The sequence below is a fragment of the Aquila chrysaetos genome, chromosome 1, assembly GCF_900496995.4.
Source record: "Aquila chrysaetos chrysaetos chromosome 1, bAquChr1.4, whole genome shotgun sequence".
NCBI classification, from domain to species: Eukaryota; Metazoa; Chordata; class Aves; order Accipitriformes; family Accipitridae; genus Aquila; species Aquila chrysaetos.
Genome location: NC_044004.1, coordinates 19,814,772 through 19,840,433, shown reverse-complemented (window position 1 = coordinate 19,840,433; position 25,662 = coordinate 19,814,772). Strand labels below are relative to the sequence as shown.

At 42.5% G+C, this 25,662-nt stretch overlaps 1 protein-coding gene across 6 annotated transcripts in view; it reads left to right on the top strand.

Annotated features, from left to right (window-relative positions):
* PPARGC1A (PPARG coactivator 1 alpha) overlaps window positions 1-25,662 on the top strand; it is a 377,144-nt gene that overhangs the window by 289,913 nt on the left and 61,569 nt on the right. For 5 of the 6 annotated variants that reach the window (XM_030021142.2, XM_030021150.1, XM_041125069.1 and 2 more), the window contains exon 2: window positions 25,022-25,201. In XM_030021142.2, coding sequence (XP_029877002.1) covers window positions 25,022-25,201 — 180 coding nt within the window. Of the gene's footprint in view, window positions 1-19,747; window positions 19,946-25,021; window positions 25,202-25,662 lie in introns of those variants that run through there. The other variant, XM_030021159.2, reaches the window with a different exon arrangement.

The window sequence follows — 25,662 nt, the reverse complement described above, 5'->3', positions numbered from 1 at the left end:
TTGTGTTGCTGCAAATGGACGGTTTCAGCCTGTCCCTGGGCAGCGGGAGATCCCTTGTGGAAGGCTCAGTGGTGTTCATGTTACCATCTCATGACGGAGCTTACACTATCAGCTATAATGTCGTACTAGTGCAGGCCCCACACTTGGGCTCTTCTGGCCTCATAGAAATGTCAGTATCTTTTTTTCCTAGTTCTTCAGCAGTTACATTCTCCTTCCAAGTACAAATGCTCTCCTTTACTTACAGACTTTTCTCTCCTTTAGGACTGCACAATCCCGTTATTTCAGAGGGGACTGCGTCCTAAAAGAGTAGAAAATTGTTTGTTTCTGGTTTGGGTCTTTTTTCGCTCTTATATGTAAAGAAATGCCATGAAAAACCCATGGAGATGGAGTTCATTATGTTAATCCCATCTCTAAAAACGCTGCCGTGCTGCGGGCCTTTGTTGTCAATAAAATGTCAAGCAATGGCATGTACAGCATGTTGTGCAGACTTCGAAATGCCGCAGCTGTAGGACTGTGCTGTTTTCTACACAAGAGCTGAGAAATATGGGAGGGATTAATACCGGGTGCAAGCCCAAGTGTTAATACCGAAAACCAAAGCAAAAAAAAAACCTTACAAAGAGTTTTCTTCAGCGTATTTGTAAAAACTGGTTGTCATTCTTCATACTCTGAAAGACATCTGTTCACATTTCATAGTCTCCCCCTAGTTTACCCAGGAAAGCTTGTATACTAGTTTGCTTTCTCAAAGGGGCAATATCTTTCCGAGTGTTAATGCCAGTGTACAGCCTAGTAGTTTCAAAGAAGGGCAAAATCAAAAAGATAGGGACCTTTTGGTGCTGTAACATAGTTACAGCCATTAACTTATCATGCTTGTGATAATATGGGGCCAGATAAAATACCAGAAAGCAAATTGCCCTTTTAATACTAAGAAAAGGGATTTTTCTTGACCTGTTTTATGAAATTGTGAATTTTGTGTTGTAAAGGACCTGATGCTTTCCTAGCACAACTGTGACAAGTTTGGAGGTCTCCCCTCCTGTTGTGGGCTTGCCTGGCTCCAGGAAGGTGAGCCAAATGCATTAATAATATGACCCTCACCAGCAGAAAGCAATGGGGAAAATATTACTTTCCTGAATATCTGTTTTTATAGGTGTAGTACAGAGACTAAACGACAGCACCATTTTTCATTCTCCTAAGCACTAAAACAGAAAACTTTGTTAGAGTCTGGGCATGGGGTAAGGAGGGTAACGACTGTGAGCAGGTAAACTACCCCTGTCCTAACTCTGAAATAAGTATCACACCTTGTTTCTCAGACATAGTCTTCTGAAAATTTTCCTATTTTATTGAAGGAGTATCACCTTCTCTTCTTTTCACGCAGCACTGACTCAATGCTAGCCACTGGTAGGCATTAATACCAGGTCTACATTTATGGACACAGTTTCTACTGATTTTCAAGAAAAACTAAATACATTGGAATGAGGACTGGTCATACTATGCTAGTAAAACTTTCAAGACCAGTGATTTAATTTAAGACATAAGAGGGATGAGGGTTGTCGTCTGGAAGTAAGAGGGATGAGAGGTGATGGTTGTCATTTCGGGTCATGTAGGAAGCTCTAGCCTAATCTATGACCATAGCATTTTCATGTCCATGCCGCCTTCACACTGATTTCAGTGACTGGATGGCAGAAGGAGGAGACATATTACTATTATTATTTGATACGTGTGAGTCCCTGTGGCCTTCCCACTGTACTCGCCTGGATTGAGCTTTGCCATCTGCATGGGGGGCCAGGCACTCTGCTGTGCAACTCCATCCACCTCTCCCTGGAGCAGCTTTGTTAGGTTTCATATAATTACAGTTGATCTCTCTCCAAAAATGTTACATGTTATGTTTTATGTTCCTTTTTGACACCTTGTGATAGGGTTTCTTTCAGCAAATCACCATGTGCAAAATGTGGAAAGATTGCAGCTGTAAAATTAATTTCATTTGTATTTAGCCAGGTGTGGGTATTAAGAAACAAGCAAAATCTGGCATCATAAATCCTCTTCCAGGAAAAAAAATGTTAGTATCTGCATTCAGGGTTTCTCTTGTCTTCCAGGCTCTTTTTTGTTCTTTCACTGAACATGCTGGTGCTGCCAGGTTCCTTACAGTCGTTCTCATTTTGTCTGCTGCTGGTTTGTGTGCTGATTCAGTAGCTACAGTAGTGTACCCTCCCTTCCTCCCTCCTTTCCTCTCCTCCTTCCTTCTCTCCTTCCTTCTTCTCTTTCTCCAATATGGGGGCAGACAACCTGAAAAATACTTTCATCAGCACATAAAAAGGTTATCCTTGCAACCAGCTCTGCATCTAGTGATTCTGTGACAAAGTGTTTTATCAAACCTAATTTTTTTCAGTGTGGGGGCATCTCTTCTTATGTGTAATATCAGCAGAGATGCTCTCTTTATGTACAGTTTGGGGGTGTTACAGGTAGCTCTAAAAACAACCTGCACCTCCAGAAAAGTCATTTTCTACTCAGAGGAGGATCTGGGTTTAGCATGGGGAGCCAGGGCTGTTGTCAGGGCTTCGGTGGGTGGTGTGGTCTGCTGGGCTAAGTTAGGCAGCAGCGCGGGACTTTTTAAGAGTAGGTATGAGGATGAAGAGGTGCTGCTTTTGCACAGAGCCCTTGTGACTCTACTGACATTTCTACTTGGAAGAATCCCCTTTTTAAGGGTGAGAAATAGTTTAGTTTGTCTGCTTGGCCCTCTGTGATATGTTCCTACCTCACACTAATGCCAGTCGTATCGGATCGTTCTAATTATAAATGTGACAGCTCTGAGAATTTGGATTTTAAAATCCCATTTTTTTTCATGTGATATGTTGCAACTCCAAACCAGAAAAAGTTACTAGTAGACTTAACCAGGTTAGAAGGCAGTGCTTTAGCCACAAAGCACCTAGTCCAAACCTGGATTTGAGCCAGGGAGTACATCTGCTATATATCTCAGAGAGAAAAACGAAAGTATCCTATGCCGTGAGATTGGTATCAGCAGGGTCCCCTGTTTCCAACCATGCACATTTGCTCTAAGTCATGAAATTAATTAATGGAGAAAATTTCTTGTAAAATAGAGCAGCCGTTCTGATTTACATGACTTCTGTGCATTTGCAAGTATTTTTTCCCCCTATGGCTAGAGCTGTATTAACACATTTTGTTCCAACAAACGACCTAACACGCATGTATTAAGCAGAGATCTCAGGGATCCAGTCTCAGCAACAACTTTGGCATTGCCTCCCGTTAATTTATTTGCACCAATCCAGATGCCCCCCCCCCCGCTCTGTGCCGTCTCTCTCCCCCCCCCAGCTTAGCTACTAAGCAACCTCTTCGGTCGCTGCAGTGAATCAGCACTTCTGGCAGGCTCGTTGCTCCTGTGCGCTGCCTCCAAGCACGACGCCAGTGCGGTGTACAGACCCCTCTTGGTCTCGTTCACTGCCAAAGGAGCAGGGCTCGGCCCTTAAGGCAGAAGTTTTCTTCCAGTTTTACAAAAGAGCAAATAGTAGATCAAAAAGTCCCGCTGGCTTTTACTTCCTTTTAGGAGGAGAAGCTTTTTGCTGATGATGATCCAGGGGATATTTGCAGCCTCGTTTAAAGCACTGTATGGGCATTCAGATAGTTTGTAATAAGTGTAATAATAAATGTACTAAGAAACAAAAGAAATTGAAACTAGACATATTGCACTTGGAAAAGACAGACCTTGTAAGATTCACGGATCTTTGAAATTTTGGGGAAACTCTCTGAAATAACTGCAGAAAATAAACAAAAATCCGATGAACACATGAGCTCTCTCCCCTCTCCAAGCTTGTTTGCAAATCCTTTTTTAGGTCATGCTACCTACAAAAGAAAGGAAGAGAAGGGAGTTCTGGTGTTTATTTCATTACAAGGAAGATTTTCAAACCCAGGAAGGTCTCTCACTCCAGGTAAAGCCCCCCGGAAGATGCTCAGTTTCTCTCTGGGCCTTTGGAAATGTTCCCCCAATTATTCGTATCTTCTTTGGTCTGGCAATACAGAGCAAGAGGGTGTTTGTAGACCCTTTGCTTGGAATAAGTAATACTTGAAACCACAGCTAATCTCACTGAACTAGTTGGTGGGTAAGGTGTTACTGAATTAAAGGCTCAGAGCATGGCCCACAGGAAAGGATAAATCCTGCTTCACTGGAATCCGTGGTAAGGCTGTTGTTGATGGGGTTGCAGAAGAGCAGGATCAGGCTCTGTGTTTTGCTTTGGATGCGTTTTTCTTAACTGATAGGGGAAATGAAAATAATTTGCTTCCCAAAAAAGTTTTCTTACAACCAGTACAGTAGTAATATGCAGCAGGATTCGGAGGTCCTGAGCTGTATTGTTGTTTTATTGTTGGATGGTTTTTTTCTCCTCTTACCTTCAAATCTGAACTCAAATCTTGGCTCAAATCCTTCGTGTGTGTTTTCATGTGTGGTTGTGTAGGCATTGTTTTCCTTAACTTCCACTGATGTAAATAGTTAAATAACTGAGGGAACTGGAACCTTCTAATATTACTCCTCTTCATCAGATAATTGGTGCTTTGCAGGCCTAATATGCAATATGTTGATTAGTGCTTTTGTTATATTAAGGAGTTTATTTTTACCATACGCCAAATCTACTGTAGATTAGTCTCCTGTATGCAGTTCTTTAGATGTCTTGGATGCGGTTTTCAAAGTGATGTCAACCTTGCCTCTGCTTGGGAACTCAATCCTGCAGAAAATCATGATACAATATATGCATGCAATGCCTGTCATCTCGAGTGAGACACTGGGGACCTCCGCAGTTCAAAACATGAGCTCCTGGTGTTGGCTCTGTAGTGCCAAATCTCCCTGGGTGGTCTCAGACTCGCCTGCTTCTGTAGGCCGTGCATAGAGAGTGCCCCACAACATACATTGATCAGCGGAGCGCTGCACATCTCAGATGGGATTCGTATGTGTCTGCTTCATACCTTGTATGCTGAAGTGTTCTCGGCTCTGCTGTGCAGTGAGTTGTATGAAAGAATGCATGCAGGTGTTGGCCCATGGACGGATGTGTGAATATAAATGGAGTCTGTGTTTTCAAAAGTGGTCCATTGTCTTGGGGATTAATGGGAAACTTGATCATCCGGTTATTGCCTGCAACTGCATACCCTGTGAGTACACCAAGTATTCCACGTCTAGTGGTATGGGTTTGTGTTTTTTAAGGTGATGGTTGTGGAGAGGATTATCTTTTTTTCTGTTTACTTTATTAAGCCAATTAGAAATGTTCGAGACTAGGAGGTGTTTTTCCAGGTCTTATGATCCCATTAGTTAAACAACGGAGGGATAAGTGAAGGAAGAAAACAGACTACAGAGTAAGCTGTGTAAATAAAATACAGTAACTAACTTTTGGTCTAGTAGCACCTTGCTGAGCAGTCTGATTATTGACTACCCAGCCAGTTCTGCTGATACAACCAACATAAATTCATCTTTGCTTTTTTTTTTAGCGATGCTAATGCCAAAGAGCCAAAGGAGCTCTAGGAAAGGAGAGTTGGATTCAATTCTGGTTCATGAATCACATATTGAATTGTCAGGAAAGGAACAAATTCTGCCCCAATTGCCACTATAACTATGATAGGTTGTACTCGTGTGCCTCAGGGCAGAATATGGTCTGAAATGAAATAGATGAGGTCAAAATCTGTTTTCATTGATCACAGAGAAGGCAGTGAAGCTGTAGAGGCAAATGTGACAGCAAAATATTGTCAGCAAGGCCATTCCTCTTGCCAGTGATGTATCACGGCAAAAAGAAGGCTGTTTGATTTTCAACCTCCATGACGTGTTGGTCGGGTTGATAAAAAAAATAATCTTTCTGTAAGCAAGCAAATTGAACTGAAAGTAAAACGCAGTGATTGACACTGAGTTGCAAGATGTCATTTATATAAAGGCTTTTTGTATGGAAAAAAAAGGGGGCATTTGTTTTTTGTTGGGGAAAGCATTAGTTTATTTTCTTTTTTTTAAACTTATATTTTGAGGATCTTGCAAAAGGGAGACCAGGAATGTGATTCCAGGAATAATCTTCTTTTATTCCATCATATATTCTGCAGTCCATTCCATAAAGATGACAATAATAAAAAAGCAAGGAACGCAATATGAGAAACAACTTCCTTTCTGTTAGTGTGGATGGCTTTATAGAATAGATACTGAAGCAGCAAAGAACTGAAAGTGGTTTCTGAGAAGTGTTGACCTCCTTTCGTGCCACTTACTGTGAATTAAAGCTGTGAGTGAGAACTAGTTTGGGCATGTGGTACAGCACTTACAGCAACTGCTGCCAAGGAACAAGATTTGTGTTTCTAAGGAAATGCAACAAAAGAAAATGGTTTAAGAGGCAGTGGCTGTCACTGTGTAAAAAAAGTATCTATATACAGACAGGAAAGAAAGGCCGAATTGGGTTATTCTATACACAGGTTAGCGTATGTGTGAATTCTTGTAATGTGAGATTCAAAATCAAACAACTGTGGATTGTGCAGGGTTTAGCATATCTCACACTGTTAGAGTTTACGAAGTTGAGCTAGCTAAAAGCAGTTGTGCCTGTGATTGACTGTTTGTCATTCTTACGGGCATTATTACTAACAGTGACCTGCTATAGGAAAGGGATACATTTAGAGCAAGGAAACTGGGTTTTTGTGGCTTCTTGGAACTCCTTTCTTAGCAAACCAAAAGGCAAAAATCTTCAGCACTTCTAAACCAAGGCTGCCAAACAGTATCACTTACCACTACCTTTAGGGCTATAAATATCTTAGGACGTGACATCCACTCACTGATTTGTAGCAAAGATGTTATGAGAATTGTTCATGCACTGAAGTTTCATTAAGGGATGAAAACCGTAGCAAAACACTGAGGAAAAAATATTGCTATATTTACACAGTGTCTTAACTCCTTTTTTTTTTCCCCTCCTGGGTTGGAAAGGGAACCACCTGTCTCCTTTGCTGATGTCAGACTGCTCCCTGGAGACACGGTGCTATTGGAAAGCACATGATACTGTACATATTTACACCAAGCCCGCATCTGATTGAGATTGGGCTACGAGACCTGTGAGTTCACGAGTTTCTTCATCATACTCTCATGCATTAAACATGTGTTTGAACTCTGGCTTGAAAGCTGTGTGATCTTATGATAGACGTATTTATGTAATAGTTAAATGAATGATCATGCGCTCTCCAGCTCCTTTTCCATGCAAATGCAGAGGAAATTGAATATTATAATATTTCAGTGAGATGTCCTCAATAACAAATTACTGTTTAAAATAACCAATATTTGTATGTATATCAATTGCCTAGCAGTTATTTTTGTCTGCTATTTGCATGATATGGAAAAGAGTTTTTCTAGAAAACGTTTTAAACTACTTGGTGCTGCTTTCCTTTTGGAATGATCACAAGGGTGCACATTTAGAGACTTATTTTCCATCTGTTTTTTTGAAGCTGGCAAAGCACGTAATTTGGAACAGAAAAGAAGAAGTCTGAAAGTACCCATATTTGAACTGGTATGTGTTTGAGCCATTCTAGGAATTCTTATTCTGTAGCAGTTAGTGAAAGTGAAGGACTATATTGTGCCCTTGGATGCAGTATACAAGCAGTGCTCAAGGCCAGTGGGAGCCCTGTGTGAATGCCCAGGGGCACACTAGGGCCCATGAGAGCTTTACTGCTCTGTTACCAAGGCAGAACCTGAAATGATGAGGAGGGCTCTGTAAACCCCAGTTCGATGCGGTCCTGGGGTGTGCAGGTTTGTTTGAGATGGGTCAAGGTCCTTTTGCAAAGTCCTGGGCTTGTGCATCTCTTCATACAGCCTTGAGTAATGTGCCTGCCAGAGGGACCTACTGAGTCTTCTGTGTCCTACAGTGGTGGGCATGGGGCTGCCAGTGCAACCAGGCTGTGGGCTTGCTCAAACGTCCCTGTGACTTTTGCCAGAACACAGGATCTTTGTAAGCCAAAGTCAAGCTTTGCTACAGCTGTATGACCCATGTACAGCTTGAGGCCTGAGCTTCCATGGAGAGCAGCGCTGGCGTAACAGTGCTTCTTTTCAGAGCGGGGATCTTCGTCCGGTGAGCCACAGCTCACCCACACTCCTGCTGCTTGTCCAGAAGTATCTCCTTAACTCCTCACACCAGCTCACCCTTTTGATGGGATTGCTTGTTGCACATAGTGAATAAGGATGACAGAATCTGGCCCTGTTGCTCTGGCAGTGGTTGGATCAAGCTGGGCATGGTTCAGTGCAATAATTTCTTGTAGGTGGGCATTTTGAAAGCACCAAAATACTTGGGGATACTAGTGCTCCTGGGAATCAATGGGACTGCAAGCAGCTGGGGAAAAAAGGCTCCAAGAGATGTGAACTGCAGAGCAGATTTTCAGACTTTGGGTTAGTAGTGTGCCTGGGGTCTCAGGTTGCCCAAATTAAGTCCTGAGAAAAGAACTGCATTTCTTTTTTGCCATGGTCTAGAGTAGGATGGCCACACCACACCTGTTGAGCTACTTATGTCTCTTGAGCAGTTCAAGCGCAATTCCTGGGCTGTGGAAATACATTTTCACTGACAAATGGATTTTTTTTGGCTGGGGGCTGGTAGGTCCCAGTGGAAAAACCGTACCAGTGGGTGTTGCTGAAGACAGCACTGCTGAGTCACCATGGGATCTAGCTTATTACCAGTGCGCGCCCAACTCACAGTGGTACAGAGGGAGCTATCAGTATCTCATGCTCCAAGATCTCCTCCCTCTTGTTTTTTTAGGATATGTGATATATTTAGTGTAGTTCTTGGCCATATGTTATGGATTTTTTTTTTAATGGAGATTGAAGGGTAAGGAAAAACTGGCCATCCCTATCCTAGAGACAGAGAAGTTAGAGCTAGAAATTAGTTCTTGGGTCATCTGTTTCATCCTCATGTGCTAGCACCATTTTTTTTTTGTATACTAAACCACACAGTGTTGTAATATATGATTGATATTAATTAGGTTTCTGCAAAGTACTGCACTCCTCAACTTGAACTGAACCAGAAATAAATATATTGCCATATATTAACATTTTATTAATTGAGAAGAAGAATAGGATGAAGGCACCTATGTGAAATCCAAAATATGAGCTTCAGATTGAATTAATGCCAGCAGCGCCTTGAGATTAATTTGGTTACTATGGGTACAGAATAAGAAATAGTATACCATAATGTAACTATGTTTACTGATTCATTTCTGGCATTAAAAACTAAAACCACATTATATATGCAACAACAGTCTTTTCTTCCTTGGAAGAAGAAGGTGGGTACATTTTAGTAATTAAAGTGAATGTTGCCCTCTGAAAAGTGCCAGTACTCTATTGGAAGAAGAGCTGCTATTCTTCTACAGGATCTGCCCCACCACAAGCAGCAGAGCTGCAATATACCAAAAGAGACCGAAAAAGAGACCAAAAAACCAAAGGAAATACTACCACCCCAGGAAGCTTCCACTCTTCTACAGCTTCTCGTTAAATGTCTCTTGTAACACAATAACGTTTCATGTACCATTCAACTGTATTGGTCAAATGTCAGTCTTCCATCCTTGTGCCACTTCGTATCTCATCAGTATGTAGGAGAGGGAACAAGTTTTGCATCTTACGATGTTGAAAGCTGGGTAATAATAAAACAATGCAATGGAAATACCATATATTCAGAAAGCAATTATTTTAAGGGGTTTCAGTTTTGACATGGCTAGATTAAGTATGAAGCTTTCTGTTTTTTATACTTGCTGTCAAGAATGTTGTTAAATACTGATACCACCTCCTAAGAGAACAACTTTTAAATACCAAAATGAAAAGGATAAGCATTAAATATTTTGGTAGATATATTGTGCCATAATGTCTACTGCCTTGTTCTTAATACAAAGCACAGTAGGGCTTAATTAAAAAGTGATTGTACGATCTATCACAAACCTGCATTAGGGATATGGATGCCAAGAAAATTAAGTTGAATAGGTGGTGATAATGAAATCGATATTTTATTGAATAGTTTTTATTCCTATGCCTTTGTTTGCTATTCTTGCCTCCCTGTCAGCAGGTAAGACATTTTCCATCCAAAATTCTTTGAAAGAACTCATTTAGTCTGTTGCTGCTTTGTTTCATTGTTTGATCAGTGTAAGTTATTTGTTCATTTTTTGACAGAGTAAAATGCCTTGATAAACTTTTGACTCTGTCGGAGCAGAACATGAAGTAAAGAAAGAAAAGCAAGTCCTTTCGAGCTCGTTCCAGCTAGGAGTAGCTAGCTAACAACTGGTACAAGGGTGATTTTCTATTCGTGTAAGCAAAAGTCACAGTCACTCAAAGCCTCCAGGGCAGCCCTGCAACCTGGTTTAGTACAAATTTCTCCTGTTCCAGCTCCTGGTGTGGCTTCAGGACCTGCTAAGCAGAGTGGTTAGTAGTAGAGAACATGAAAATATATTCACTGAAGCATAATACTCAGTGAAAAATATATACAATAACAGTAAGTATTTGTACAGCCTGGGCCAAAATCACCCTTGTTATAACTTCATCAACTTAAATGCTATTGATTTTTCAGGTACCACTGACCTGAAGTTGCTCGGATTGTGCTTGGTATGAATTTGACCTATACTGTTAAGGCCAAGCAGAATCACAAATTAGAAAGTGCAATGCAAAGAAATAGTTACCGCGTATTCTGCTGTCTTGTAATTCTACACCAGTCACTCAGAGTTCAGTGCACTGTTGGAAAGTCTCATCTTTAAATGGGTAGAAGTGTGTCTGCAAGCACTGTAGCAAACAATAAGACAAAAGAGCTTATTGTTCCCCTTCACATTTTTAAGAGTGGTATGTTGCAAACCAGACAGCTTGCTTTTTCTGAGCAGAGCTGCTGGGTCAGTCAGCACAGCTTCATTTTCACATCCCCGCTTACTAGGTTCAATGCTGCCGGTGTCCTTTTTGTGGCAAACTCAAACAGCCAAAAGGGAAGGCCGGTTTTGATGATCTTGCTGCATGTCCTGAATGAACACCTATCACATATTGCAATGTGCTGCACATTGCAACTTGCAGCTCATCTGGTGCCTGGGCACAACATGCAACATGGGATAATGTGCTAGAGGAGAAGACAGGCACAGCACAAAGCTCTGAAAGCCATGAGAGGCACTGAAAGCTTGCGTTTCTGGTATGCAGCAGTATAGATATTTGAAAGGTTAGGTTCGGTCTATTTTTAGGTAGCCTTCACATTGGGACTGATCTAAAAATGAAGGTGATATAAAAATTGCACGTGTCTCTCCTGATTTTTCAGAGATTTTTGACAAAATGCATTAAAAAGGCTGTTCTCTGAATCAGAGATATTTTTTTCTGAAGTAAAGCTGTGCCTCTTATTTAGAAGAGGAGTCTTTATGTTCTTGATTAAAATGCCAGTGCTGTCTATTTCACTCCAAGATCAGCATTTTCAGATTTTAGCAAAGTTAAAGAAATATGACTTTCCCACTTATTGTTTGGGAAGATTTATTCACTTGTGTAAATGAATTTAAAAAAATTGGCAAGGCCTTTTATCTTGTATAAAATAAATCTGAAGATAAATGATCTTTTCAGCTAACATCACCTATCATTAAAGTGGCTAAATGAAAATCAAAATGTGTTGCTATTTAGTGCCTGCTCGCCTTTTTACGGTAGATGAAATTGAGCATGTTTACTGGGCAGGAATTGTCAGTGATGCTTCGATTTATAGCATTGTCCAGGATATAAATTAACAACCGCCGTGTGTTTCCCCCACTCTCCCTGGAAGATGGTAGCCCTGCCTCCCCAAAGTGTATATCTCCAGCTTGCTGTGAACGCTCCTACCCTGCCTTAAAGAAAACCTGCAAACAATGTAAAATTTTGTTGCATTGAACTGAAGCGCAAACATTTTTCCGTGTCTTTGTAAACAGGAGTGCATGTGAGAATGAAACAGCTGGAGGTCTACCTCCAGAAAACCCCTGGGGATGTGTCACACTCATTTCTCCAGTCTATGCAATCTCGGTTTAATAAATTGGTAATAATATTATGATGAAGTGCTCTTTGGTGTTGGTTGCTGTTTTTTCAGAGGGTTTTTTCGCATAGCAACTCGTAACATAAATTAAAATAATCTTCCGTTCAGACAGTTTCCTATTTTTACTTGGTTCTTTGTTCCTCAGAGAGGAAGGGGGAGCCTGCAATGGGCAAAAGGGAAAGGTACACTCCAGTGAAGTCTCTATTTCAGTGTGAATCCTACACAGTCCTTTCAATGCTTTTGGTTAAATGCATTGCCCTGGCTTGCTGTTCTGCATGTGGAGTTCAGCAGAGCAGAGACAGCAAATGTTTAATTGTGTCAGATTGTTGGGGAATTTTATGATGGTAGAGACCCATTAGGGACAAACCTGAAAGTAGCAAACTTGTCTTATCTGTTGATTGGCATGAAGTAATGAAAGTACAGTCATAGCTCTTTTTGGGAAGAGGTATGAATCTTCGATGGTTCCCACTTATAAAATAATTATGAGACTAACCAGTGCCCCAGGGCAAAGGATGTTCAGCAAATACTAAATTTCTCGGGAACAAAGATATCCAAAATGGTGATAGCTGATGCAATCTCAGAGCTTTATCCCTGTTCCATTCACAGGGGAAAGCTGGGGAAGCCTGAGTAGTATAAAAATGAAAGAAGGTGGAGATGTGTGGAGGATTTTCTGCTTTGAACTGTCTTGGTCCCATCTTCTGTGATAAGGTCTGATTCAAAGTCTGCCTAAATCCTTTTAAAAATTCCCATTCCCTTCCAAAGGATTTAGAGCAGTCACCCCTTCCAGCCACTTTAACCCCCTTTTACTTTACTGCATTTTCTTGTACAGGTATGCAGGCAAATGATTTGGATAGAATAGAATGAAACAAAATAAAAATAAAATAATAACTCAGCCCAAACCTTTCTATGGCTAGCAGTTCTCCCATTCCATCTCTGTACTGGTTTGTTTGGCCCTGAGTCAAAGGTGGAAGTACTGACAAATTTCTCGTCAAAAGCATCACTGGAGAAGGGTCAGCCTCCAAAGGTTTACAGCTGCACTTTGTACAGCTAATAACCCCTGGGCTAAATGCTTATCTTCTTTTATTTCAGTTATCAGAATTGGGGATGGAGGGAGGATGACATCTCTTGCCATTTGTGCAACTTTTTTAGATTAATATTGCAGCTTCAAGAAAAATGAATAATTGGACTTTTGAGCAGAGAGTGGAACCACGAAACCCATAGGGATTCCTCTAGCACTAGTCACTAGTTTGCATATTGCAAGTTAGCTGCAATTCATGAAGGGTTCTGGCTAAAAATAACTTCAGGGCTCAATTTTGGCTGGCAGGAGCTACTAGTTAAGAGGTCAGGCAAAGCTGATCCTTCAGGACCCTTGTCTGTGTGAGACTGTGTTGGCTGTTGCGCTGAGGTGGCCCCGTCTCCTCTTGGCCTGTCCTTGGCTGACTTGGGAAAATGGGGTGCAGGGGCTTTGGGCAGCTGGGGAAGGGGACATTTGCTGCGGTCCAGGACCGTCAGAGGCCAAGCAGTGAGTGCTGACTGCTGCGTGCGTGAAGCTCTGCTGCCCACTGACAGCAGTCTCCACAGGAGCTCGCCCTCCTCTGCAGCCAGGCATAACCCTATAAAGGGTGACTTGGTGCATAAGCAGATTTAAAAACAAACAAACAAACAAACAAAACCCCCTCCAGTTCTTTTGTGCGATATCTTCATTTTATTTTGTTTGCCTGGAATTGTAGCAGAGCAAATCTGTAGCCTGTGTTGCTAAAATCCCATCAGATGACTACAGTTCAGAATTATTTCCACATTATACTTTGTTTTAATATGAAAAATGCCAAGAGCTAGGCCCAAGAAAAAAGGCTGACTCAGTTCCACTGAGCTCTGTCTGAAGAAAGTCTTATTTGAAGATGAGAGATGTGTTGGTAAGGCTGTCTGTCATCTCTAGTTTATTAAAAAAAATTGCTAGGAGGCACTAAAGCTGTCCACTGCCTTTCCCTCTGTTCCTTCACTCAAAGGTGCTTCATTCACATCGACTTTACCATAGCGGTTTTGTGTAAAACAAGATTTGATTTTAGAGTATTTAAAGGTTACTGTTCTCTCCAGTGCGGCGCTGCAGACTTGTGTGTGCTCCACTGCAATCGCCTTCCCAGCCATTTTAGAGAGCAGATAGGCTATGTTACGGAAATAGGGGACTTTCTTCTTCCACTAGCTACCGCGAGCCTTGGCGTGGATCTGGCAGGGTGCGTGCTCTCCTGCGCTGCTGTGGCAGCCCGGGAACCACAGCTTCCCTCCAAGCTGGGAGGTCCTGGCTCAGTGGCTAAATGGCCAGGTGGCAACGCAAGCCCCAAATGCAGAGTGACAGCTGGGTGGCAGCCTCAGCGGGGGACGGTAGCTTTCAAACAGCCTCGGCTCCCACCACATCGCTTGCGGTTACATCGGGGAATCTTTTCTGTACCCTAAGATATTGAATCCATGGTGGTTGTTCCTGGGATCACCCTCTTCAGATCCCTCTCAGAAAAAGTCGGTAAAAACTAGATTGGTATTTATGATGAACGAGTCGGGAAACAAGGGCTCCAGGTGCCCCAGGGAAGATGGTGCAAGGAGGATGGTAATAGGGGTAATGAGAAGGAATTGGGAAGGGTTTTCCAGGGCCCTGCAGAGAGATAGAAATACAAGGTGTACCCCTGAAGCTTCCCCAGGTTCTACCCTTTGTGGCTGAAGCTGGAGAAGACAATTGCCTATCCCCAGAAGGGGCGTGAGCATCCCAGCTAGGCTGGGAGGGGGAGAGGAAGGGCACAGCTGCTGAGTGCAGCGGGGTGGGGGGGGATGCCCCCAGCCGCTGAACAGGAATGCCAGAAGCCAGTTCCCTGGGTCTGATAATACCAGACGTGAGCAGGTTTTGGTCTCTTCCCAGGGACTTGCACGTGTGGAAGGGTAAGGGGAAAAAAAGAACTTTATTATTTCTTTTGTTCCAAGGAAATATCAGCAGTGAGGTGAGTAAAGGAGAGATGATGAAGATCTGCAACGGTCTGCGATTTTTGACGTGGTCCTGCCTGCTCTGCCAATGTGCAAGAAGTTGCAAAACAGTAATCTGTCTCCTTGGCTTGCCTGGGCGTCTGCACTCAAACAACACCAAAGCCTCCCCAGGAAACTGATGTGTTTACATGGCTCCGTTTCTCAAACATATAGGGGCAATAAATTTAAATGTAGATGCTCTTTTACAGATTAGTCTCTCTGCGAAACAGTAACTCCCGAGTGAAAGACATTGTTCATGCTGCTTTTAACAGGCCTGACAAGCTGGATTTTCCTGCAAATCATAGCAAATGTGGGTCCTGGAGAACATATGCTCCAAATGTTGGGGGGAAACAAGTGACAAATGTATTTTTTATGTAATCAGCTGGAGTAGCTTTGCTTTTCTTTTTTTAATAATGAGTAAGTGAAATATGCTTCTGAAGAGGGAGATGTTCAGGGAGCTATGAGAAAATTTAGGAAGATTTCTTGTAGTGTGTACCTGTGCTCATGCTTCACTTAGGCACTCCTGGAAGGTTTTGCTACAAGCATTATGAAGACTTGCTTGTCTGCAAGCCTGGTTAACACTGATAATCAGCTAATCTGCACTAGTAGTGAATATTCAGAGTCAGGTCCATTTGCATGTGAACAAGCAAGTGATTTCCCCTGGCATTCAGTGCTGTTTATTTGAGCCCTCGGTCTGTGAAGGCAGATGTGGCAAAATTCAGCCTGGTGTCAGTAATGTCAGTAACGCATCGCTGTTCGGAGAAAGTTATTTTGGACTCTAATATACAGCTCTTCAGACAGCAGCCTGTGGCCCAGAGCTGGGCCAGGAATTAATTTGGCCCAGATCTCTTGAGCTTTTCAGAGAGCTGGTACAGAGCACCATCGTGGTTTTCCTCTGTTAAAAAAATCAAAATCTCAGTTCATAACTGCCCTAGCAAAATTGGAGAGGGCACACTGCTTCATTCCATTGTAGAATTACTGCACCAATGAACCCAGAAGTTCAAGGAGTTTGACTCAGTGGCTTACGCTATTGAGGGTGTATTCTGGGTAGGATGAACTGGATAAATAAGGAAAAAAAGCTGAGAAGGGAAAAAAAAAATCAGCAAACAAATAGGATAGAAGTGGAACAGAGAGAATGGACTGGAAAACAAATACAGGACTGTGCAAAAAATATGAGTAAAGATGCACAGAAGGAAGATTTCTAATAAAAAATTAATAGGGTACATATACTTTATATAGAACACCATTCACACTAACACACCTTTGGAGTGCAGTTTGCTCTTTTATGTACAGCATTGGCTGATCTTCTGCTGTAAGGCCATTCACTCCTGAAGGGTCGAGCGGAAGGGGTTGAACTGGTGTGAGAACTGGTTTGCAAACCTCTGCTTGCTGAAACTCCAGCACTGTTTTTACATACAAGTTTGGTTGTCCTTACTCCACTGGAAAAGTAGCAAACTGCTGTAAGTCAGCAAGTACCATAGTTTTGGGGGCAAGGAAAGAAATTCTTTCTTCCTCAGTGCCACGATGAAGGGACTAAGTTTTGGATTTCGAAATCACAGGGGCTCCAAAATCAGTAGCTTCTTCAAGAAATCTAAATTACAGGGAATAAAAACATGACCATAGTTAGAAAATGTGGGTGAAGGAAGAGGAGGAGGAGATAAAATGAATGCTGAATCCAAGAGAAAGTCAAAGACAGAGGGCTTGAAGGCTTTGGTCTTTGAATTCTGTTCCTTGTTGTTGCAGGCAGCCATACCTTCCAGTAATGTTAAAAAAAGTATCAGGATTTGGGAATTTGTGCCCAAATGCTGTTGGAAGGCTTGCTAGAACTTTCTGAATTATGGCCCTTGAAGAAGAAAAGGCAAAATTTGGGAATCACTGAGACTAGGTACAGAGTAACCTGAAAACAGGGAAAGTGCAGTGATTGAGGAGGTAGTCTGATGACGGACATTTCAACAGGGCAGATTGGGTCAAGCGGACCCGCAGACTTTACCAGCTGAAAGAGGGTTTTCTTTGTACGGGTTTGTTATGGAACCAAATAATGTGTGCGTGCTCAGATATTGCCCCTGGAAAGATGTTTGTGCAATTCTTTCGTGTTGTCAAAACACTAGGGGAGAGCATTGCTAAAGTTACTAGGGAATGTTCAGAAGACAGGCTTTCCTTTGAGGAGAGCAGCTTAGGTGCTGGCTGGGTTTCACAGGCTTCATTTACATATGCTGAGGCTGCGCTGTTTCCAAACTACACCACCACTGCAACCGCCTTCCTCACTTTTCTCCTCTTCTGGGCACTACGCTCAAAACCCCACATTAAAACGTGTGAAAAAAAGGATCCTAACGAGTAAATTTATACTATGGCTGGGGTTAGACACTTCAATTTAAAAAAAAAAAATTCTTCCCAAGCAATGGGGAACCCTTGTTGAAACCTTGCAGTCTTCTGTGGTTGGAATCGTGCTTGGCATCCCTTCCAGGTAACGCTGGAACTGCCAGCAAAGTTGAAGCTGTACTGTGGACATGGCCATAGAAGAGCTCTGGGGGACTCTCTTGTTATTACCTATTGCTTGCACTGTCTACAGTGCACCAAGTTCTCCAATCTCTAAAGCTTGTATGGTGAGAGCACCACTAAGGTCACAGTTTATATTTATCAGTTAACTTGCTAATTTGAAGGGAAAGCAGTGAAATGGAAATGTAGAAAATAGAAACAACATGTGCAGGTCAAAATATCCAAAACAGCAATATGAAATGTTCCAGTGTAAATAACATTTCTATAAAAGGTGTGAATGAAACTTCAAAAAAAACAGATGATGGATTCGGCACAGTCAATGAACACAATTATAAGTAGGTATTGAAGGAGAATATTCCACCAGCCATGGATCCACAGATAATAATTAATAAGAACCAACTCCACTCCAGGCAGGCAGGTGCCCGGCATTATTTCACAGTTGACTGTTCAGGGGGTAGAGGTACTCACCTTTGCCCCAGATCTTAATAATTTACTGTAGTTTTATCATTGAATCAGCATATAATTGGGAAGGAAATGAGGGTTTTTTTTTGTCATGAGAGCAAAGCAATACCGTTAATTTAATCATTTGTAGGAAGGGCTTTCTATAGTCATTGGGTATTTTGCTGTGGTTTTTTTTAATTAAGTAAAGTAAAAACAATGCCATTTTTGTCATCTGTGCTTGGTGAAAATATGACAGTGTGATGTGATTTGCAACTTAAGCACAAGCTGGGAAAACTGTACATTTTATCAGGACTGGCAATAATGAATTACAAGGGAACACAAATAAGCTAAGAATATATCTGAGACCTCCTACCATTTCTGAAGTTTCCAATGTCTGTGGGAAAAAGGCTATTTCAAGAACTGTACTTCTTTTTATTTATTTTTTCTCTCAGCAAAATCACCGTAGCCTTGTATAATAATTGAATTCATTTAGCCTTTAGAATACTCAAGTTTGCAAATAACAATGAAAATGAATATTTCATGACAAGGAGGATGATCAATTATAGTTTTGTGACTTTGACTGGTAGCCCAGCACGACGAAGCCAGCGCTTACATTTCCCGAGACTTTTTGCACCCAGCTAATTAAAAAACCTGCAACTTAAGACAATAAGCAGGCAGGTGGGGATAGTTCAACAAGACCTTTATATTTGTTTTTTCTCCTTGTTGTGGGCAACGTTTTGCAGTTCAGTTTGGTACCTGGAGTTTGTTGTGTATGCAGTGCAAAGGGGCACCATAAACCAGTTGCACCTGCAGCAGCGCCTATTGCCTGGGAAAGGCTTCGACGAAGAGACGCTTCTGTTAACAGCGTGTCCGGGTTTTCACACGACAAGCGCTTTTTTTTTTTTATTTTCAATGAGAAAACGATGGGTCCAGGTCAGAGGGGTTGGTGCACAATGTTTATACAGAAATCCACCCTGAGGCAGCAGTGCTTATAGGAGAAAACAGGCGGGGGTCAGAGCAGTTCTGGGCAGGACGGTGGCAGTTGCTTTTAACAACCCTGGGTTTTAGGGGGAGTACACTGAGACAGAGAAGTGATTAAAGAGCAGCTGAGAAATACTGTAATCTAGCTGGGAACAGGATCAGGCTCCCTCCTTGTAGCAGGTGAGATAACTGTATGAATGTTTTTTATAGATGCTTACTCCATTCCAGAGAAATGTTGGGGAGTTGGGGGGGGGGGGGTCATGTTCTGCTGATGCATTCGGTGTGAACAAACTAACTTGAGTCGCAATTATCGGCAAGAAACCATTAACCTAACCAAAATACTTGGCGAGGTGCAAAATCCCCGAGTGAAAAAACATGCTGGAAGGTGTAACTTTTGATGAACTCTGGGATAGCCTCTCCAAAGGAAACAGCGCCGGGGAGCCGGCACGGGCGCTGCAAAGGTTAGGCTCGGGCTATTCAGAGTAAGCAGGCTGTAGCTCGCCTTGGAGCTACTTCACTTTTTCTTTATAATAAACACAGCTCTGCCTGTTGTTCGCTTGGGGGGGGGGGGGGGGGGGGCAAAAGAAAGCAAGCCAAGAAATTAAAGAAGATGGGGAGGGATGGGAGCTGTTCTATGGCAGGAGCAGAGTTTTGGGGGGGGGGGATGGAAATCTGCTTTGAATCACAGCGTGGTGCCGCGGCCGCCGAGGTCTGAGCGGGTTTTGCAAAGATTTACTTCACTTCAGGCTGGGTCTGCCCCTGGGTGACGTCACAGGCTGGAGCAGCGGCACCAGAAGGCTGGATGAGTGACAGCCCAGCCTACTTTTTAATAGCTTTGTCATGTGACGGGGAACAGTAGTAAGACAGGTGCCTTCGGTTCACTCTCAGAGAGGGTCTCGTTGCCTGCATGAGTGTCTGCTGCCTGCCTGCCTCTGGACTGTAGTTTGCCAGCTTTCCTGCCGTTGCTCCGCAGCTGGATGGCGTGGGACATGTGCAACCAGGACTCTGTATGGAGTGATCTCGAGGTGAGGGGCGCGCGGCGTGGGCGGCGCATGGGGTGCAGGCGGCCGGCGGGGCCGGTGGGCTCCTCGGGGAGGCGGCAGGACGGCCGAGGCGGCGTACTTTGCAAACAAGTCCGAATCTTATCTTAACTCCAGTAAGTTTGCTATTTTAAGGTTACTCTGCGATGCCTCGAGCAAATCAAAGCTGAGCTCCTGTCATCAGTATCTCCTGCAGTTGGAAACTATTTTCATGTGCCTCTGGCTAGCTTTCCTGTCATATGCAATAGTTATGCTCTAAGATATTGATATGAATCGGTGTCTGAAGGCTTTCCAGTGGCGTTTAGTGGCCTGGTTGGAAAAATGCCATGTTTGTTTAGAATAAGATTACCATTTCTTCCCCACCCCCCCACTCCCCCCCCAAAAAAAGAAGTTAAAATTAACCAATAGCTTCATATTTTAATTGCTTGTTTCACTGTGCTCTGTCGAAGGCTTTTTCCTTGTTTATCAGCTGCAGAATTCAAACACGCACACAAGAATGAATACCCTGTTGTTTGGCTTTAGATGCTTTTAAAAGAGATTTCTGGAAGGAGACATTTCTCTGCTTCTTGTGATACTGGAATAATGACGCTGTAGCTAATGTCCCGTAGAGCAGGGTTCGCAGTCGATCCGAGTAGTCCAACAAATGGTTAAATCCCACTGTACAACAGAGACAACAGGATGAACCATGAGAATAGAGTTTATGCAGGACTGTGTGAACTGCTGCTGCTGCCGCTGCTGCTGCTGCCGCCGCCGCTGCTGCTTGTGTAAAAATAGACGGCAATACATCAAATCCACAGCTTCTGCTGGCTACAATTCATAAAGGAAAAAAAAAAAAAGCAAAAGCAAGCAGCTCCCTGGTAATCTCTGGAGTATAAAGTGAGGTTTGAGGATTTCTGCATGTTTGCATTCCACAAAATGGAGCGTTACCTGAAAGTTCGGGCAACTTGCGAAGCGAGGCAAACTTTCTTTGGACCCCATGGAGAAGAATCCCAAATACAGACCTGCTCAAAGGAACTAACCCTCTGGCTGCGAGCTTGGAATAAGTGCTTAAAATGCTCCCCTCGGGCAACGGGGGAGGGAAAAACAGGTTACAGGCGATGCTTTTTAAATAAGATGTTCATGCCGTAGAGAGCTACCCAGCTAAAGTAAAAACGTTACCATGTTCTCCAGTATATTTTTCCTCTCTGGCGGAGCATGCGTGCGGATTCTCAAGTCATTTTGTCATGTTTTAAATATTTGCAGCTTGCCATTGTATCCGCTGATTCCTGTTTGCATATTGTAATTGCTCTTATCTTGTTTTGATTTCTTGGTAAAGTGGAATAGATATGGATAATTCATATGTCCTGTAGCTATTATGAGTCAAGGCTGTAAGTGGATGACTTTCTGGCTCCAAAGTCCTAATTGTTTCTGAGTAGCTGGAGTATCCTGTGGGTTGTTGTCTGGCTTGTAGCATGGGTCTCAGCTGCCGTAAGCTTCATTTTTCCATCATGTATTATTCCTAATGCTGCTAGGAGCTGATTGAGGAACCAGCTTATATGGAAATACTGAAGATTTATTTTAATCACTAGAGTTCCTGCAGTAATTTCAAGCTAGTAACAGAATAGATAATTTATGTCAATGACTTTTTCACAGTGCAGGGAAAAAAAAAAAGAAAAAAAAAAAAGGTTTGATCTTAATATTAATTTTGTGGTGGATGGATTAACTGTGGGTAGGATTTTACCAACGTGCTCCTGCATTGCACTTCCTATAGCAATACAGTAGCGTCTGCGTGCTGCTTTGGCTCGGGGGATCACCTTTACTGATCTAAAATATCACAGGCGGCAGGTACTGGAGGCAGCTTTCATTTTTTGAATCATTAATGTTTGCTGTCAACGTAAAATGTATTATATTCTCGCTCACATAATGACAGGACGGCGTGTTGCTTAATAAAGGCCTGCATCACTGTAGCTGATCAGCGTCCCCAGTGCTTCACAGCTTAATGAAGGTGATGTACAGTAAGGTTGCAAAGATTGATAGAATCCACATGACACACATTCTGTCAAGTCTCTCTTTCTTTCTGGGGTTCATCCCCTTGACTGTTTGAAAAACTTGTTAAAAATGAAACGCAGATTATTTTTTCATTAATATAATTAATATGGCACAAGTCCAGTCTTTTTTTTTTTTTTTTTTTTTTTTTTAATTTACCTTCAAAGGCACAAAAACGTCCAAAAGGTTAATGGAGAATTATACTTAATTATAATGATTCATTATCGTCAGTGCAGTTAAGCTAATTTATTGTTTGCGTCTGAACTAAGAGAAAAAAAGTCTGTTGGAGTGAAATAACGCACCATAATTAGCCTTTTGTGTTTAGTGACTGCTTTATCCTCCTAAATGTTATTATAAAATTAAGGCTATAGTTATGGAATAACTATCATATCAAATAACGGTGGGAAGACACTAAAACGTATGCTAGCAATGCAGGTGCACCTGTTACAGATGTATAGGCAAACGGTAAATATCAGCGTGTCAGATGAGGACAGGTTTAGGACTTGGAGTGTTAAATCTGGCATCATCCAAAGGCCAAATATAAATTAATAACAGGAACACTTGCTACTAATGTGTCTCAGATTAGAAGCATAATGTCATATTCAGAAACATTGATTTTATTATCATGTCAACATTGGCAAGAGCATATATACTTCATTTCAGCAATTAAATTTTTTTAGGTGACATTGCAGTCACTATGGGCAAAGGAAAACTGTGATGAGCACGATTTTTTTTTTTTTTAATACCATTGTTTAAGTGACTTCAAAAGCCCACTGTAGGAACTTAAAAATGCAGATTACCAAGAGTAAACATGTTTAAGTAGGTGGTTCACAGAGTGAAGCTATTTTTACAAACGAAAACAGTAACAGATCAGCAGGATACTTTAGAAGTCTACGGTATCAGTTATATTCTACTGACCTCCACAACACAAACCTGAGAATGATGCTGAGAATCTACCTTTTCAGTCAAAAACTAGATTATCCTTTAATGAGATCAGAGATTTCGGCCAAGCATCAAAAAGGTCATCTCTGCATTATAAGATTGCTGCTGGAAGGTTGTCTCGCAGTAAAGAAGAGGGAACTCTCTAATTTTTTTCCTTTTTTTTTTCCCCTATGACCAAAATAATGATAAAAAATTGTGCGCAGTGAAAATTACTTAAGTGGGGTTTTGACTTCTTAAAGTTCTGCAGCCCCTTAAATAATAGGAAGAAAAGCAACTGCTATTTCAGAGCCTCATTTTGCAGCCTCTCGGCTCCCTTGCCCCTTGGCCTATTCTGTGATTATCTCGTAGTGTCCTGGTAGACATAGAAGTTGTCTGGTAAATTATAGCTCGCACCAGCTGCACCGAGTCTTTGTGCCAACAGACGAAATCTTTGCTCACGGCTGCGCTGCTGCATCCAGCCCGTGCACTGCAGACGCATGGAGATTCCCAGGGATAAAAACCTCAATGAAATGCACCTTCAGCAGCTCTCCCTTGCATTATTGTAAAAGGCGGTCGTTGAGAGAGTGACATAACCGGTATTGAGCAATTCACATCCGAGTACACTGTGTTAGTGCCCTACAGACATCTGTCTTCAGAAGGTGGTGCTTTTTGGGTTGACTTCAGTCCAAATAGAAGTTGGGAAATCATTCAAACCACCCAGTCAACTGACGGGAGTCAAGGAGGACCTGCTGTTGGCTATCCTTAACACAGCGCTAGTCAGGGTGGAAAGACTGAGGCGACTGACTTAGACTCAGTCAACTTTAAATGGCTTTTAACCATTCAGCGCCTGGTGCCTTTGCAGCTTTGTCTGTGTTTTGCAGTATACCCATATCAACGTAGATGTTCAGAGATGAGTTACAAGGGTATGTGGTACAGTGCAGGAGGAATTGCTTAATCGAGCAGCATTGACGTATGGGACTCTGCTATTTGCCAAGCTGTTACTATGTGTTTTCCATAATTAGGAAATGGTTTTGGTGGATACTCTAACATTTCAATTGCCATGCTAAAGTGGATGTGTGCTATTAATTTTTTCTTGCTTAGTAGGTCAGTCAATACCCTATCTAGCTTCATACTAGCATATAGGTTTATTTGTATTTATCACTACTCTCTTTGTAAGTTGTGGAGACAAAAACATTTTGCAGTGCTGAAGAGGATCCATGCAGACTAGACTTTGTTTACTGCCTCAAACAAAATGTTTCACAGACCCTCTACGTTAGGATTCCTGAATCAGAGGCTGCCAGAGGAGGAGAACCCGTTTGGTTCCCTCACTGCAGCCGCTGTCTGGGGACACTTAGGAAACTGGCTGGGCCAATATATGTGTTCACACCAAGCAGGGGAAAGGCTGCGTGAACTAACTATGCCTGTCACCCAAAGGTGAATATAGGGATATTTCAGAATGCACTTCTGTTGCCAGGGCTCTGACATGGAACTGGGTGGCTGTGGTCTGTGCATCGAGCGCATTGGGGAGGGAGCACAGCAGCATCACTGACCTGTAGTTTTTTGTGTCCGCATGGTAGCCACCATCATGACTGACCTCAAGGATTACGGTGAGGATCTGTAGAAGTGAAAGTGTGACTATCTCCAGCTTGAGCTAGCCTCCAGGGCTGAAGGCTGTAACAGGCTGTGCCTCTTTAACCTGAATGCATCAGGAAATGCGTGACAGACCTTGCCCAGAGGTATTCATCTGTAACTTCTACCTGCACTGGTTTGCTCTGAAGCAGGAGAATAAGGCCGTGCTTTGGCCTCTGCTGTTGGATTTACTAAAGCTTTGAACACAATTGTCATCAAAGAGTATAGGGAGAAGGAAAGTCGTTGCCCCTGGACAGAGATGTGATAGAGAAGGCAGCTTATGCCCTACTGTTTCCCCCTCCCCTTTGCATACCTGCGTAGAGCTAACCAATCTAATACTTAGTGGGTTTTTTTCCCAGAAAACAAAGTCAACTCTAGTGACCCTGTGCCATTGCTTAATCGAGGCTTAATTCTTATCACATGATATTAAAGTTAATAGATTCCTGGTAATTAATGAAACTATTTCTGTGTTGCTGTTTCCTGCAGTGTGCTGCTCTGGTTGGCGAAGACCAGCCTCTTTGTCCAGATCTCCCAGAACTTGACCTTTCCGAACTAGATGTGAACGACCTGGACGCAGACAGCTTTCTGGGAGGACTCAAGTGGTACAGCGACCAGTCAGAGATCATCTCCAATCAGTACAGCAATGAACCCGCCAATATATTCGAGGTAAGGCAAGGTGATGCAAGTGCATGTTGCAAAGTCCTTGCTTGCTTTTTTTCTAATCTTTTTTAGCCTGGTGGACAACAGTTTTACTATTTTTCCCCCATTCAGAGACAGCAAATGTGGTGATGTGCGTTACGGGTTCTGACAGGCACCCTTAATCCTCATGATCAAAACCAGGCCTGCGATCTGGAGAGAGGGGGGGGGGGGAAAGCCTTGAAAAGAATTAAATGGAACTTTTGATAGGAAATAGCTAAAGAGTGCCTAGAGCGTACTGCCCTGTGGCGTCACGACAAGGAATTGCACAGTTGTCAGCTACAAAGAAAAACAAAAGTCGAAACATGTTTGTTGCCTTCACTTGCATTCCCCGGCAAGCAGCGGAGTGCAGCACAGCAGCTAGCTGATAACTAGCTGGAGCATTTCTAGTAAAGGTTTTTACCACTCAGTGCCTTACCGTGCCTTACCGT